The sequence below is a fragment of the Marmota marmota genome, unplaced genomic scaffold, assembly GCF_001458135.2.
Source record: "Marmota marmota marmota unplaced genomic scaffold, marMar, whole genome shotgun sequence".
NCBI classification, from domain to species: Eukaryota; Metazoa; Chordata; class Mammalia; order Rodentia; family Sciuridae; genus Marmota; species Marmota marmota.
The window spans coordinates 8346594-8361986 of record NW_026000185.1 but is presented as its reverse complement, the minus strand read 5'-3'; the positions used below and the strand labels follow the sequence as shown (position 1 = coordinate 8361986).

The 15393-nt window shown below is 56.9% G+C and overlaps 3 protein-coding genes and 1 non-coding gene across 10 annotated transcripts in view; 2 read left to right on the top strand and 2 right to left on the bottom strand.

The window, feature by feature from the left end:
• The window catches only part of Rab40c (RAB40C, member RAS oncogene family), a 36155-nt gene extending 30425 nt beyond the window's left edge, over positions 1-5730 (top strand). For 4 of the 7 annotated variants that reach the window (XM_048789468.1, XM_048789470.1, XM_048789472.1 and 1 more), the window contains 4 exons: positions 2166-2270; positions 2853-2930; positions 3103-3325; positions 3976-5730. In XM_048789468.1, the coding sequence (XP_048645425.1) occupies positions 2166-2270; positions 2853-2930; positions 3103-3325; positions 3976-4256 (687 nt within the window). In that variant the 3' untranslated portion in view covers positions 4257-5730. The remainder of the gene's footprint in view (positions 1-2165; positions 2271-2852; positions 2931-3102; positions 3326-3975) is intronic. The other 3 variants (XM_048789469.1, XM_015491020.2, XM_048789473.1) reach the window with 1 other exon arrangement.
• A 439-nt stretch (positions 5731-6169) lies between these two features.
• On the top strand, positions 6170-10070 carry Wfikkn1 (WAP, follistatin/kazal, immunoglobulin, kunitz and netrin domain containing 1). Its single transcript, XM_015491019.1, has 2 exons — positions 6170-7803; positions 8533-10070. Exons 1-2 carry the CDS (start codon positions 7609-7611, stop codon positions 10006-10008), a joined length of 1671 nt encoding a protein of 556 aa, XP_015346505.1. The 5' UTR covers positions 6170-7608; the 3' UTR covers positions 10009-10070.
• A 266-nt stretch (positions 10071-10336) lies between these two features.
• Mettl26 (methyltransferase like 26) lies at positions 10337-12144 on the bottom strand. The gene is made up of 6 exons (XM_015491017.2): positions 11553-12144; positions 11233-11395; positions 11056-11115; positions 10793-10860; positions 10619-10697; positions 10337-10546 (listed from the first exon to the last, which is right to left on the bottom strand). The coding sequence occupies exons 1-6, from the start codon at positions 11747-11749 to the stop codon at positions 10499-10501; spliced, it is 615 nt and encodes a 204-aa protein (XP_015346503.1). The 5' UTR covers positions 11750-12144; the 3' UTR covers positions 10337-10498.
• Trnag-ccc lies at positions 12034-12104 on the bottom strand. The gene has a single exon. It is a non-coding gene; the product is annotated as a tRNA-Gly (tRNA).
• Positions 12145-15393: the final 3249 nt, after the last annotated feature.

Below are 15393 nucleotides of genomic sequence, written 5' to 3'. Positions count from 1 at the left end.
GGATGATACCGTGGAATCACCTTTTTTTTTTTTTTTTTGGTGTGTGTGTGAGGTGGGGCTGCTGGGGATTGAACTCAGGACCTTGTGTATGCAAGCAAGGCAAGCACTTTACTAACTGAGCTATGTCCTCAGCCCCTAAGTTTTGTTTTTAACTGAGGCACCTCTCCATCTCAGTTCATAACATAGGTCCATGTATCTGTCAGAAACTCAGAGTAGCTGTGCCTCCAGCCTGTGTATTTCTGGCATGTGGGTTGGAGATCAGAAAGCAGTCATAACAGAAGGGCATCCCTGCTTGGACCTAGCAGTCACACTTCCAGGAGTTTATCCTAGAGGCTGAGCTGAGCAAAAACAGGGGCGCTCCAAGGGTCCTTACGGCAGGTTGTTACCAAAGGCAGCATCTGAGGCTGGGAACTGGCTCGTGTCAGAGAGGGTGGGTCTGAGCTTCAGAAGGGGACATCCTGAGTGTGAGAAGTGAGCCAGGAGGCATGGGGACCTCTGGGAGACACTCAGGGGGCTGGAGGAAGGGAGCACCTACATTTTTTACTTATGCCTTAGAGTACTACTTAGCTTTTAAAAATCAGAGCATATATTACTTCATCACTAAAAAGGCAAAATGTGGTAAGTAGTCTATTTTCCCCTTGTTCTGCCTCTTTGAAACACAGGAGTGATGCTGGGATTCTTTTGGGATTGGTTCTGATAAAAAGGAACCACAGGGCTGGGGATGTGGCTCAAGCGGTAGCGCGCTCGCCTGGCATGCGTGCGGCCCATGTTCGATCCTCAGCACCACATACAAACAAAGATGTTGTGTCCGCCAAGAACTAAAAAAAATAAATAAATATTAAAATTAAAAAAAAAAAAAAAGGAACCACATTTTGGTTTCTTGGCTATCCTGCCTCTGGTTCATCCCAAATAGTTTTCCCAGACAAATCCATGATTACTGGGTCTTTCTGCCTATAATGAGACCAGTGCTGGCCTTTGTCTTTGTGACCTTCCACCCTGCCTCTTCTGCTCATAACCCCAACTGATTGGATTTAGACAGTACCAGAAAGGGCCTGCCTGCTTAGGGCACATAAGAGGAGAACTGGGACTGCTGGCACTAGCCAGGAGGGGTGGCCAGGGCTCTCGACCACCTCAGGGCACAGTTGAAGCCAAAGCCAACCTGTCCAGCCTCAGTGAGCCTTCTACTCACTCCTTTAAAATGTGACACAAGTGTCATTGCAGGAAATGGGGAAAACATAAGAAAGAAAGTGGAAATCACCTGCCACCCAGACTTCTCTGTGCAGTATTGTGTTTATATTTATCCTCATTCTGTAAGATATGGTGCCAGGCACAGCGGCCGCACCTGTGATCCCAGTGACTCAGGAGGCTGAGGTAGGAGGGTTGTGAGTTCAGGCCAGCCTGGGCAACTCAGCAAGGTGCTAAGGACTTGGCAAGACTCTGTCTCAAAGTAAAAAGGGCTGGGATGTAGCTCAGTGGTAAAGTGCCCCTGGGTTCAATTCCCTGTACCGGGGGGAAAAATCATCATCCTGTGCACAGCACTCAGCCGTCTCTCGCCCTGAGCTTCACTATCTGACCACCCATCATACCTGTGAAGTGCACTTCTGCTATTTTCATTTTCTGCATGACTGTTATGCCTTACCTCGTCGGCTTTCCCAGTGAGTGTCGACCTACCATGTAGTTGTTCCTGGCTCTCAGCAGTGCTGGGCTGCCCCACCTGACAGGGGAGTCTTTGGGCTCCGACTCAGATTGCCACACTAGGGCTTGCTATGATGCTTCAGGAGGCACTGAACCCCCCAAGCCACCCCTCTCCTTGCAGCAAACGATAGGCAGGTCCCTGTGCCAGAGCAACAGAGCTTACACCTAGATGTGTGTTAATTTATTGTAAGTCTTACCATTTTTTGCCCACCCATCTGGCTCAGGTTGGTCAGTTCTTCATAGGGGTGCCTTGCCTGGGGGTTTCCACTCTGGGCTAGAGGGGTTCCTCCTGGATGTGGATGCGGCCCTGTTCTAGGCCTGCTATCCACAGGAGGCAGGAGACCTGGGGCCACACTGGTCTTGCAGAAACGAGAGGGTGTGTTGGAGGGGAAGGCTCTGAGCCCTGGCCCTGAGGTGCACACTGCCCTTGCCTACACTCTCAGCCCTTGCCTGTCCTCTGTCATATGCAGCTTTGTGGCTCTCTGGGTGGGTTCAGAGTGCTGCTGAATACTGTGGTGGCTGGGTGCCTGCTGGAGAGCCACGAGGGTGTCACTGCTGAGAGATACTCAGGACAGGTGAGACAGCCCAGAGCTGAGCTCCTGCTAATTGGTCTCTAAGGGATGTAGCAGGGAAAGACCCCAAAGCAGATCCTGCTCAGCTTGGTTGCGGGGAGCCCTCATGAAAACCTGCTCCTGTAGCAACTAACACCCTGCTCTGCAGATTTCTGGTTGGAAGACTCAGAAATGCCTCTGTTCAGCTCTGCTCAGCCCCCAGGTACCCCTGGGGCAGAGTTCACTGCTGGACTGACTGCAAGGACACTCAGCTCCCATCTTGCAGCTCTGTGGCCACATAGCCCATACCTGGGTGTGTTGCAGCTTAGCTTCTGTGATGTTTGAATGGTTTCAGAGTAATGCCTGTGCTGTGCCTGGAGATCAGAAATTGAAGACATTTCAGGGGTGGGAGGGAGTAGTATCTGAGCCACCCCCTCTTACAGAAGGTTTCCTTCAGGTCCCCTCCCCACCCGCCCCCTTGTTTGGCAGCAGGTACATTTCCCATCTGATGTTCATGCTAGTAACCCACGAAGTCTGCTGTGCCAGTGTTACTGGGTCCACGCTTAGGTGACCTCTGTAGGTGACCTCTATATGTCTCCCTTGCAGGGGATCCTTTTGGTATATGACATCACAAACCGCTGGTCCTTTGATGGCATTGACCGGTGGATCAAAGAGATTGATGAGGTAGGTGTGGGTCTGCACCCCTGCAGGGGAAGGCACAGGACTAGGCTGTACCTGGGTATATTGCCTGCTATGACCACTCCATAGCTTGTGGGTGATGGGGGTTTGCTCAAGACTGAGGGGTTGGTGTGTCCTGAGATTTGCCTCTGAATACTGTGTGTCTCCCCAACCCAAGCACGCACCTGGGGTCCCCCGGATCCTTGTTGGGAACCGGCTGCATCTGGCCTTCAAGCGGCAAGTCCCAACCGAGCAGGCCCGTGCCTATGCGGAGAAGAACTGCATGACGTTCTTTGAGGTCAGCCCCCTGTGCAACTTCAATGTTATTGAATCCTTCACCGAACTCTCACGCATTGTTCTTATGCGGCATGGAATGGAGAAGATCTGGAGGCCCAATCGAGGTGGGTGGCGCGATGTGGGGGTGGAGCTGAGAGTGCTGGGGGGAAAATGGGAAGGGTCCTCCAGAGCCACAGTCCCCTTATGCTACATGCAGTGAGCAGTTCTGCATGTGGGGTCCCTCTGGAGATGGGACGCCAGCAGCTTTGCAGTGTTCTGCCTGCCCTATTCCATACCTCGACCAGAAACCATAGGAGATGGGGCCATTTGACCCGTGCTTCCTGGCAGTTGGCTGCTGGGCAAACGGGTGGTCACAGTGGAGCCCAAACCCCTCCCTTCTTAACAGGAGCCATAGAGAACCTTCTTGTACCCTGGGCCTACTCTGCCACAGGAGCATCTGCAGACTGTGCAGACCTGAGCTGGGTGCCGCCAGGCTGGGCTGAGTTGCACTCTAACCAGAGCTACGGGAGGGGCTGCAGAGTGGCTCCAAGAGCAAGTCGGCTTCTGCCCCACCATGGCTTCTAGGGCTGCTGGTCTCGCAGCAGCACCTTGCAGTGCACTCTATTCTAAGAGGGAAGGCAGGAGGGAGCCACTCTGTGCACGGTGTCTGTGCTGGGAGACTGAGGGCAGGGCCCTGTCCTGGTTGGGAGAGGGCAGCTCCTCAGCACATACCTTAGTGGGCCTCCTGGCCCCCATCTGATTCCCCCTGCCACAGTGTTCAGCCTGCAGGACCTCTGCTGCCGTGCCATCGTCTCCTGCACCCCAGTGCACCTCATTGACAAGCTTCCACTACCCGTCACCATCAAAAGCCACCTCAAGTCGTTCTCCATGGCTAACGGCATGAATGCCGTCATGATGCATGGTCGCTCCTACTCCCTGGCCAGTGGGGCTGGAGGCAGCAGTAGCAAGGGCAACAGTCTCAAGAGGTCCAAGTCCATCCGCCCGCCCCAGAGCCCTCCCCAGAACTGTTCTCGGAGCAACTGCAAGATCTCCTAGCAGGCCAGCAGGCACCACTCTGCAGACTCGGGAAGGCTCAGTGGTGGAAGAGCGCTCCCGGGCAGGAAGACTTGGCCACACAGCCTGTTTCGGAAGCGTCCGGTTCTCCTCCACACCCAGCTAGGTGGAGGGGAGAGCACACTCCATGGATGAGGCCCAGGGGCCTTTGGGTAGCTGGGCTGCTGGTGCTACGGAGATCCTGGTCTGAATCAACCCCAGACTCCAGGCTGCCTGGGCTTGGGCCAGGAGGGAGCCTGGCTCCCCTTTCTTATTTATATAGAGAACATTTTGCCTGTTTTGTACATTTTTAAAAAGGCTGTCAGGGAAGATGGATGCATCTGTGCGGTGAGCTTGCCTCTTCACGCCACAGCAGCCATGAGGAGGGCCCATACATCTGGGGAAAGAGGGGCTTGAGGAGTGATGGCAGGAGGTGCAGTCGGAACAGGAGTTCTTTAGATTTACATCAAATTTGCCTGGGGTGTTGGCACTGCCCATGCCAGTGAGAAACAGGATACCCCAGAAGCTTCTGGCAGAGGTCTTGGCCCCAGCGTATAACTCTGGAGATCAGTGTGCTGGGCATAGGCAAGGATGTGTGACTTACAGGAAAGGGGAGAAGCAGGGTGTGAGGGGACCCCCCTCAGCCACTCCAGGGTTCCTGCTTGCTATAACTGAGCACCCTCAGTAATACTCACTACATAGATCAGGTCTCCAGGTCAAGGAAATCTATAGAGCCTTCTGTAGATCTGCGAGTGACACTGGAGTGACACTGTTGGCATCTGAACCTCCAGACACTGCCAGGACTTGTTTTCCCAGCAGCTCGTTCTCATCTGTGGTGCCCTTTTGCCTGTGAGGTCACATGCTACTGGAACCTCTTTGACCTGTTTCTTAGTGGTACTGCCTGGACAGCAGCCTTGTCTGCACCTTGGGCCCCTCTGGAGGACCTCCCAGCAGCCCTTGTGCCGGTGCACAGTGTCCTTATCCTCACCCCATGAAGCCATGGCCTGGTCCTTCTCAGTGCTGCCCCCTTGCCTGGCACCCCCACCCTCGGCCTCACTGGTGCTCAACTCTACCTCCTGCCCTAGGGCCCCAGCCACCAAGGAGCCCTCCCTGGGCTGGGACCCCTCTCTCTGGGTCCTTCATAGTGCACGTGGTACAGGACAGTCCTGCTGCAGGTATTTCAGGGCACCGGTGGACATGCAGATGCAGCACCGTGGCTGTACTGGGAGATGGCTCCTGTGCTGGGGAGCTTGTGTCAGGGGTGGCTCCACCATCTCCCAACCCAGCACCCCTGTTGCTGCCAGCAATGCCCTTTTCTCTGGAGTTGTGAACAGAGCTACACAGACTTCATTTTGAGGAGCTGGACAGTCCCACGTGCACCATATCAACACTACCCTCACTGCTGCTGGACCCTGCATTCCTGTGTCCTTTGAGCTGTTCTTCCGTTTCTTTGTACAGTAAATGTAATTCAGCTGTGCCCTCCCTGTTGGTTTTGTAAGGTCAGTCGGATTTTATGGGCTGTGGTGGGGGTGGTGGGTCTGGCAGTGGTGCCCTGCACAGGGACCACCACAGCTTTGTGCCTGCCCACCTGAGCCCCAGCTTTTTTGAGCCCTTTGTCTTCAGGAGCTGACCTTGATGACCTGCAGGCACACTAGGTTTGCATACCTGTATATGAGGGCTGAGAGTGGGTTGGGCTGGCTTGGTCTGTGCACAGTATACAAGCCAGTTTCCTAGGGAAACGCCTCCTCATGTGGAGCCCTTATTTCCAGCACCCACAGTTTGCCACAGCTTCAGGAACCCCAAGGGTAGGACTCTGCCGAGTCCTGCTCGGCCAGGGGTGAGTCATGTCCTGGAGGTCAGACCTGAGCAGGATAAGGATGCTGTACTCCGCAGATGGCCCTTCGCAGATGGGACGCATGCTGCTCCTTGGGAGTGGTCTAGGCCTTGGGCACCCCCACACTGGGGCTGCCAGGCTGCAGTGAGCTCCTGTCCTGACCCCATCTGTAGGCTGGCCTAGCCACCCACCCCTCATTATCAGGGGCCAGCTCCCCATAGCTCCTGGGTAAGTCAGGAGTCATTGGCGCCTGGCAGCCATCTCTTGGTTCCATTCTGGCCAGACCAAGCTCTTTATTACCCTGCCTCCTGGGTCAGGAGGTCAGACTCAGGGCTACATCCTGGGGCCCCCAGACCTCTGGAGCCTCAGAAGGGTTTGGAAGGGCAAATTCCAGGCCGCCCTTTGTCCTGCCAGGAGCCTTTGATCTCCCCAGTGGAGGAGGGGCCTCCAGCCCAGCTGGCCCCCAGGTCAGGCCAGGCAGCTGGGGACAGGGAGAGACTCCTGGGTGCTTGCGGGCCCTGGGTAGTTTGTAGGACTTTGCTCGTTTAGGGCCCTTGGACTTGGCCATCCCTATGGACCCTGGGTGGATACCCATGTGGAGCCATATCCTGGTGCTGGGCAGGCCTCACTTCTGTCCTTCCTTGCTCAGCCCAGGAAGGGCCTGGGCCAAGGCCAGAGCCAGAGCCAGAGGCTCCAGCAAAGTGGGTATCTCTGGGAATGCAAAGTTCTGTGTCGGCTCAGGGCCTGAGCTGCCAAGGCCTCACCCCTGCAAATTCCACATGTACTTCAAGATCTGCTGGCAGGTTGTGACCCTGACAGAGACATGTAGAAAGTGGTGTTCTTCCCAGGAAGTGAACAGACCCCCTCCCCATCTGCTGGGCTGAAATAGCACCCCTGTGCCTTACCTGGACTCAAAGGTGACAGGTACCACTTGGACCTGCCTTGGGGAGACCCAGGCCTGTGGTCAGTTGGGGTGAGGTAGGGGCCTGAACTCCCCCACATGGGAGACCAAAGGGTGGGGACAAAAGCTGCTGAGTTCTATTGGCCTCACCCCTCCCCCCTAAATTGAAGGAGGAGGGTCTTCAAGGAGACTGACCCCAGCTGACTTCAGCCTATGGAGGGAAGGATTCCAGCTACTGTGTCATCCCCCTCCTCTCCTCCTCTCTGGCCAGAGCTAGCCCTTCTCCGCCCCTCGATGACCCTGCGCTATTGAGCCCTGGCCCCTCCCCAGCCTCCCCTCCTCTCCCTATGCTGACCAGGACCTGGGAGCGGCCTGCAGTGTTTGAGAGAGGAGACAGACTAGGGAGGGAAAGGGCTACATAGAGAGAGCTCTGAGATTCCAAAACCCACCCAACTGGGGCCTGGGGGAGCATTTGCAGTGGGCTCCAGCCTCAGGGGCCAAAGGGGAACCCAAAGAATAATCAGGGGAGAGGAAGGGCCAGCCGGGTAGCTCCAGAGAGTGGATGCCTGCAGAGTGTTGGGCTCTGTGGGGCCCCAGGAGGGGCTGGCAGCCACACTGCTATGCCCCCTGGCCCTGTGGTCCCCATGCCTGCCCTGCAACTGTTCCTGCCTCTGTTCCTCATCATCAGACTGGCCTTGGGGGCTGGCCTGCTGCCAGAGCTAGGGAACCATCCCGGCCTGTGCCCCAACCAGCTCAGCCCCAGCCTGTGGGTAGACGCCCAGAGCACCTGTGAGCGAGAGTGCGCCAGGGACCAGGTGAGTGTGGGGAATCCCAAGGAGTTTGGGTGCTTGGCCCCATCCTAGCCCTTTCCCTGGGGGTGGAGGGCAGCCCTAGGAACCCACTTCCTACTGGGGCTCTCCACATTCTTCTGCCAGGGTTTTGGCCATTCCCCATACAAGGGGCCCGGGTCATACCCTATCTTTGCCCTCACCTGTCTGAGAATGGGATCCCCTTTTCCTCACTAGACCTGTCTATTTCCTGCCTGGGCAGCAGTTATCCTGTGAAGACCAGAGTGGACACAGGCCTCTGAATTTTCCCTTGCACAGCAATCTTACTGTGGGCCATCGCCCTTCCCTCACACTGGGAAAGGGGTGACCAGAGGGTTGGCACATGGCCATCTGTGATGGTGGGGGACTGCTTTTTTCTGTATGATGCCAGGGCAGAACCAGGTCCTCCCTCATACTAAGCCACACCCTAGCCCAAATCTGCCATTGAGCCCAGGGCCTTGGCACACGGGGAAGGAACCACGGTGAGTCCTGCTTGTGGATGTTAAGGATTCAGTTAGGTGATATGTGACCAGTTTTGAAGCTTATCATGCTGGACAAAAAGCACTTCCTCCACTTTCCAGAGGGAAAGCCAGCTCAGGGAGAGGCCACAGGGGCTGTAGCTGCAGGCATCTGTACTCCCTGGTGCAGGGGCAAGGTGGAGACCCTGGGCCAGGTGGGAGGGCCTCAGGGCTCTACTGAGCTACCTGCCTCCCCCAGGATTGTGCTGCCTCGGAGAAGTGCTGTGCCAACGTGTGTGGGCTGCAGAGCTGCGTGGCAGCCCGATTCCCAGATGGCCCAGCTGCACCCACCACAGCAGCCTCCTGTGAGGGCTTCAAGTGCCCACAGCAGGGTTCTGACTGTGACATCTGGGATGGGCAGCCTGTGTGCCGCTGCCGTGACCGCTGTGAGAAGGAGCCCCACTTCACCTGTGCCTCCGATGGCCTCACCTACTACAATCGCTGCTACATGGATGCTGAGGCCTGCCTGCGAGGCCTCCACCTACACGTGGTGCCCTGCAAGCATGTCCTTAGCTGGCCACCCAGCAGTCCAGGGCCACCAGAGACCACAGCCCGGCCTACGTTGGGGGCCGCCCCCATGCCACCTGCCCTGTACAGCAGTCCCTCCCCACAAGCAGTGCATGTGGGAGGCACGGCCAGCCTCCACTGCGAGGTCAGTGGCCGCCCGCCACCTGCTGTGACCTGGGAAAAGCAGAGCCACCAGCAGGAGAACCTGATCCTGCGCCCTGATCAGATGTATGGCAATGTGGTGGTCACTAGCATCGGGCAGCTGGTACTCTACAATGCCAGGCCAGAGGATGCTGGCCTTTACACCTGCACTGCACGCAATGCCGCAGGCCTGCTGAGGGCTGACTTCCCACTCTCTGTGGTCCAGCGGGAGCCAGCCAGGGACAAGGACCATGGTGTGCCCACTCTGGCAGAGTGCCTGCCTGGCACGCAGGCCTGTTCGGGCCCTGCCTCCCCACATCATGTGCTCTGGAACTTCGATCCACAGCGCGGAGGCTGCATGACCTTCCCCGCTCTCGAGTGTGATGGGGCCACCCGGGGCTTCGAGACATACGAGGCGTGCCAACAGGCCTGCACCCGCGGCCCTGGGGATGCCTGCACCCTGCCAGCGGTGCAGGGGCCTTGCCAGGGCTGGGAGCCACGCTGGGCCTATAGCCCACTTCTGCAGCGGTGCCTGCCCTTCCTATACAGTGGCTGCGAGGGCAATGGCAACAACTTTGAGAGCCGAGAGCGCTGTGAGGACGCCTGCCCTGTGCCTCGCACACCACCCTGCCGGGCCTGTCGCCTCAGAAGCAAACTGGCACTGAGCCTGTGTCGCAGTGACTTTGCCATCGTAGGGCGGCTCACTGAGGTGCTGGAGGAACCAGAGGCTGCAGGCGGCATTGCCCGTGTGGCTCTGGACGACGTACTGAAGGATGACAAGATGGGTCTCAAGTTTTTGGGCACCAAGTACCTGGAGGTGACACTAAGCGGCATGGACTGGGCCTGCCCCTGTCCCAATGTGTCTGCTGGCGATGGGCCACTGGTTATCATGGGTGAAGTACGAGATGGTGTGGCCGTGCTGGACCCTGGCAGCTACGTGCGCGCCGCCAGTGAGAAGCGGGTGAAGAAAATATCAGAGCTGCTGGAGAAGAAGGCTTGTGAGCTGCTCAACCGCTTCCAAGATTAGCCCTGCCCTTCCCCACCCTGCCCTTCTTTCTGATGAATAAAAGCTCTTCCTTGCCCCTGGAACTCATGGGCTGCTGTCGGTGGGGGATTGTTACCCTTCCAGGTGTCCCCACCCCTTGGCCTGCTACCAAGCTGGGGTCTTCAACCAACTGGGGCTTTGGCTGCATCTGAGGTCTCCAAGGAGAAGCAGCTCACCCTGGGGACCTCGTGTTTCACAGGTGGGGACCAACTCCATTCTGCCTGTCCCTTGAGGCCCTAGATGCCCCCAACCCCAACCCCACAGGCCAGACCCTTTTTCCCACCCGTCCCACAGTGTGGTAGATACTCAGTGGGCAGCAGAAAGTGCTTTATTCCAAGGCAGTCTGGGCCCAGGTTCCACGAGCCCAGACTGGTGGGGCTGGTCATTCCAGAAACCTGGTCCTGGGAGATAGGGATGGAGTTCTGGTTTATGCCCAGACTTGGGCACATGCACGCAGGATGAAGGGGAGGATTCATTCTTTCCGGAAAATCAGGCACTTGTTGTTGGCTGGCATGTCCACCTACAGAAATACTTTGCTGGAGTGGCCCTTGGGCCCCAGGAAGGCCACTCCACCCCAGCTCACCCTCCTTACCATCTTCTCCAGGAGCAGGCCACTGGCCTGACCCAGGTCCTCAAGAAGGGCTGTGTCCCTCAGTCCCCACTCTGGGTTCCTGCAGCAGAGAGGAAGTAGGGTCTTGTCCAGGGCCAACCAGGGACACCCAGCCCACCTGCTCCCTAAGCCAGGCCCCTCTCACCCAGCTCTGACCTGCATCTTAGGGTCAAGTCAAAGTCCACGTTGCTCTGGGGGTAGATCTTCCCATTGACTGCATAGGGCTGCATGGACAGGGGGCACAGAACCAGGGTCAGTCATTCCCCAGTGGGCCATGGACATGCTGGCAGGCTGAGGTCTGAAGAATGAAAAGGACACCCCTTTTCTGCCCCAAAAAGGGGAAGCCTAGGACCAGGTGGAGCCTGGGCAGAGCCCAGCAGGCCATAAGAGGGGAAAGGCCCTGGGGCAGGACAACTCACCCCATAGGTGATGAGCAGAGCCTTGGGTTTGAGCAGATGTCCAGCAGCTCTGAAAAGCCCCTGGGGAGGAGGAGGCAAGGCAGGGTGAGTCACCTTCCCAGACCCTGGAGAACCCCTGCTGGAGACAGGGCTATCCTGGCCGCCACTCCCTCGGGAGGCATCTCTGCAGCCACCCACCTTGGTGCAGCTTAAGGGACTGATGTGGCTCATGTTGATGCAGAGCAGCAGGTCCAGCGAGTGTGGCAGGATCCCTCCCCAGTGCTCCCACTCCCAGGTCACGTCCAGGTACAGCGGGGCCTTCACGTTAGACAGACCCTGGGCTTGCGTGGTGGCGGCGATGCTGTGGAGGGCAGCGGATGAGCGAGAGGCAGAGGGCCCTGCAGTCGCTTCACCAGGAGCCTGGAGAGGCTGAGCAGCGGGCCCGCAGCCCTACCGCTTCCACAGCCTGGTCCCGCACCCCTGCCCGGCCGCCCTCTGGCAGCCCGCACCCTTCGCACCTTTCCAGGCAGCGCTGGTCCACGTCGGACGGCTGCCACTCCGCGTGCGGGAAGGCCCGCGCGAAGTGCACGGCGTGCTGGCCGGAACCAGAGGCCAGCTCGAGCACGCGGACGCCGCGTTGCGCGGGGTCCACGTACTGCTGCAGCACGCGCAGGATGGGCTCCTTGTTTCGCTCCGCGGCCGCCGCCACCAGCATCGCCACCGCGCTGCCGGGAGTCGGACAACTGACACGAGGACGCGCGACACCCCTTAAAGGGTGGGTCCGCAGCCCCGAGAGGGGCCCCGGCGGCCGATGCTGCTGGTTTATGGACGCCTCTTGGTTAGGAACCGCGTCACCACTGCGCGCCAGTGTTTTCAGAGAGCCTGTCTCTCCTTGCACCGGAACCGGTGCTTCCTACTTCCCTCAAGTCTGCTCTGCTCTTCATGGCTGCGGTGAGCTGGAGCCGGTTCCAGAGATCGGAAAAAGGGAAAACAATCATATGCGCCGCCCGGGAATCGAACCCGGGTCGCAAGAATGGGAATCTTGCATGATACCACTACACCAGCGGCGCAGCTGAGTAGAAAAAGCTGCCACAAGACCTAAGAATTATGACGTAGCCGGCCGCGCAGCGGGCACAGCGCATGCGTTATCGTCACCTGAATTTGGTCTCGTGATGCATCTAGGAGTCCGAAGAACGAACACAGATGGAGAATGTAAATCCGAAGACAACCTTCATTCGAGCCTTAACCATGGAAACCATGACAACCATGGGCACTCGGTTGTCGATGGGAGCGGAGCCGTAGTGGGAGTCTGGTGGGCGTGGCCCTAGTGAGGTCCTCTGGTGGGCAGGGCCTTGCTTGGGGTTGGTGAAAGGGGCCTGATGGGCAGGGCCCGATTTGGGGCCCTGGTTGGGGGATCTTACTCAGACCCAGCTGGTGATGCTCAGGACTTCTCTCTAACCCTGAGATGACCAGCGCCCGCTCAGGGTCCCTAGCGGGATAGATAGCGGGAGCAGAGACCCATGAAATCTAGTCTGACGTTGCGATGTGTGTGTACTCAAGGGAGCTTCTCAGAATACTCAGCTTGGGGTCCACCTCTCAGAGGTTCCGATTCCAGAAAATGCAGAGGGCAGTGCTCTGCAGTCAGGACTGGCCAAGAACCCCCATACCCCACGTCTTGCGGACCAGAGCTGAGGGTGGCCGCTGACTAGGACTTTAGCCTGTGGTTGCTGCTGAGGGCATATCCAAGGTTGGCCAATGGCCAGGATGGATGGGATGTGAATGTGTTTAAACCAGGGAGGGCTAGTGAAGAGTCCCAGGGACAATGCTGTAGGGCTGCCACTTAGGATGGCTCCCTCAAGAAAGCAGCCAGTTGGGCTGGGGCTGAGGCTCAGTGGCAGAGCACTTGCCTATCAAGTGTGAGGCACTGTGTTGGATCCTCTGCACCATGTATTGTGTCCATTTATATTTTAAAATGAGAGAAGCAGCCAGTTGAGGACTGGTGGGCTTCCCCCTCCTCCAAACAGCACTGTGAAGTGGATATATATATATATTTTTTCATTTTTATCAACTTTTCTTTGTAGTTGTAAATGGACTGAATGCCTTTGTTTTATTTTTAATATTTATTTTTTGAAGTAGTTGGACACAATACCTTTATTTATTTTTATGTGGTACTGAGGATCAAACCAGCTACAGCCCCAGCCCTGTGAAGTGGATATTGATGTACATACAGTGTTGATAGTGACCCTGACTGGGTTCTGCAGCAGGTGAGGGTGTAGCTCCAGGAGGACCTGGAGGACTTTGACAGCCAGGGGACCACCTAGGTAGAGGTGTGCCACTCACAACCCAGGCTTCCCCTGGGACAGTCTGCACACAGGCAGGAATCCTCCTTTAAGGAACTGTTCACAGTGTTCAGCAAATGGCATTGTGCTTAATGGTACTGGACTCTGGCGGATACCACCCCCACCCCCACTCCTGCTGCATCCATCACTCCACCTGGCCTCCGCACTGCCAGAGCTCAGCGCCTGGCAGAAAAGCAGATGAGGTGGTGGAGCGGCTATTCCGCAGTCCGTGTGTGGGAGCACACATTTCCTGGCAGGCAAGTGTGTTAGATGCTAGCAGCTGTCTGGGACCTCTGTGGGATAACATTCCCCTGGATAGCCAGGGTTGAACTTGTTGAAGTCAAGTGCCAGAGACTGAATTTAGGCCTGAGGGATGTATGTATACTGGGTAGGAGGCACCATAGCAGGGGCCACCTTTCCACATGTGATCAAATCACCAAGACTCAGCAAGCCACAGGTCCTTGGTTGTATGCTGTGGAAAGAAACAAGGGATTCCCTTGTCCTGCAGCACCTACTGGCCCTTGCCTCATCCTCATTCTTATTCCCTGGACACACTTCCCCTCCTCCCAGCCTGTGATTGTCTTGGGGTCTGGCCTACAGAAGATGCTTAGGCAATGCCTGATGAGTGAGGGTCAATCCTATGCCATTCTCACTCACAAAAGGGCCTGTGGGCCATGTCCCACCTCACCCCAAGTCAACAGCAGGGCCCAGCCTCTTTCCTAGGTCCCAGCTCATCTGCCCACTTTTCATTGCCTGCCCCCCACTATCCAGTGGGGGTCCAACATCCCCACTTTCCTTCTCAGGCCCTATGCAGCGCTCCCTCCCATCCCTCCTTCCACCACTCTCCTGGGTATATCAGTTTAACTGCTATAACAAATTATCCCCAAACATGGTGACTTTTAGAAAATACATTTATTTACTCTAGAAACCAGACTGTCAGATTATGGCCACATTGCTCCAGTCTCTGTTCCAATTTTTTTTTTTTTTTTAATTTTTATGTGGTGCTGAGGATCGAATGCAGGGCTGCACATATGCTAGGTGAACGCTCTACCGCTGAGCCACAACCCTAGCCCCTATGCTCCATTTTCATACAGCCTTCCTCTGTGTCCAGATCTCTCCCTTAAAAGGGCCCCAACCCTCAGGCCACCTTAATTCAGGATAGTTTCATACTGAAGTCGCTGCCTTGATTACATTTATAAAAACTCTTACTCCAAGTAAAGAGGTGCCAGGTGGAGAGACACACACACACACACACACACATTACAGCACTGGGGACTGAACTCAGGGGCGCTCTACCACTGAGCTACATCCCCAGTCTTTTTAATTTGAGATAGGGTCTCACTAAGTTACCCAGGCTGGCCTCAAATTTGCTATCCTCCTGCCTCAGTCAACCTGGGGCAGCCCAGCAAGGGACACAGAGGATCTGATTTCTGAGTAGCCTTGGGGCTGGAGTGGAGCTGACCTTCCTCCACCCTGCCCAGCTTAGACCTGGTGTTGGGCCTCCAGGCTTCCTGCATCCACCTGGGGGCACTGTTACTTCCCATTCCCTGCTAAATTCACCCCTTTTCTCTTCTTAGACTCCCTAGGATGAAGGTGACTCCCAATACCGGCCCAGACCTCTCCAGGCACTGGTTGAGGACCTTCAAACATACGCAGAAGCTCCCTTGCTTCCAGCGTGTGCAGAGCACCCCTCAGCACAGGTTCCCCTTCACTACAGATACCCTCAGCACAGACCCCCACCCCCATGCAGAGAGGCCCCCAGTAAAGCTCCCTAGCACCCAAGGCAGAGCGCCCTCTCTCCTGTTAAGGGCTAAGTCACCGCTCACGGAGGACTCCGCCTGGAGGTCGCAAAGACCGCCGACCTCGTTCTGCACTGCAGCATCGCATCATCACCAGATGCCCCACAGCTGGGAGCGCCGCCAGTGAGACGTGCCAGTCCGGCACCTTCACGCGGCCCCTTTAAGGGCGGGGGTTCGTGCACGAGCCGCTCCGCCTTCTGCCCTGCTCCGCCCGCTACCCT

What these genes read in the sequence shown, in the direction of transcription:
- Wfikkn1 (XM_015491019.1), top strand. Translation starts at nt 7,609, where the DNA reads ATGCCCCCTGGCCCTGTGGTCCCCATGCCTGCCCTGCAACTGTTCCTG. An exon ending in GAGAGTGCGCCAGGGACCAG is followed by an intron (nt 7,804 to 8,532) that starts GTGAGTGTGGGG and finishes TGCCTCCCCCAG; the next exon opens with GATTGTGCTGCCTCGGAGAA.
- Mettl26 (XM_015491017.2), bottom strand. Translation starts at nt 11,749, where the DNA reads ATGCTGGTGGCGGCGGCCGCGGAGCGAAACAAGGAGCCCATCCTGCGC. An exon ending in GACCAGCGCTGCCTGGAAAG is followed by an intron (nt 11,396 to 11,552) that starts GTGCGAAGGGTG and finishes TGCCCTCCACAG; the next exon opens with CATCGCCGCCACCACGCAAG. An exon ending in GACTTGACCCTAAGATGCAG is followed by an intron (nt 10,698 to 10,792) that starts GTCAGAGCTGGG and finishes TCTCTGCTGCAG; the next exon opens with GAACCCAGAGTGGGGACTGA.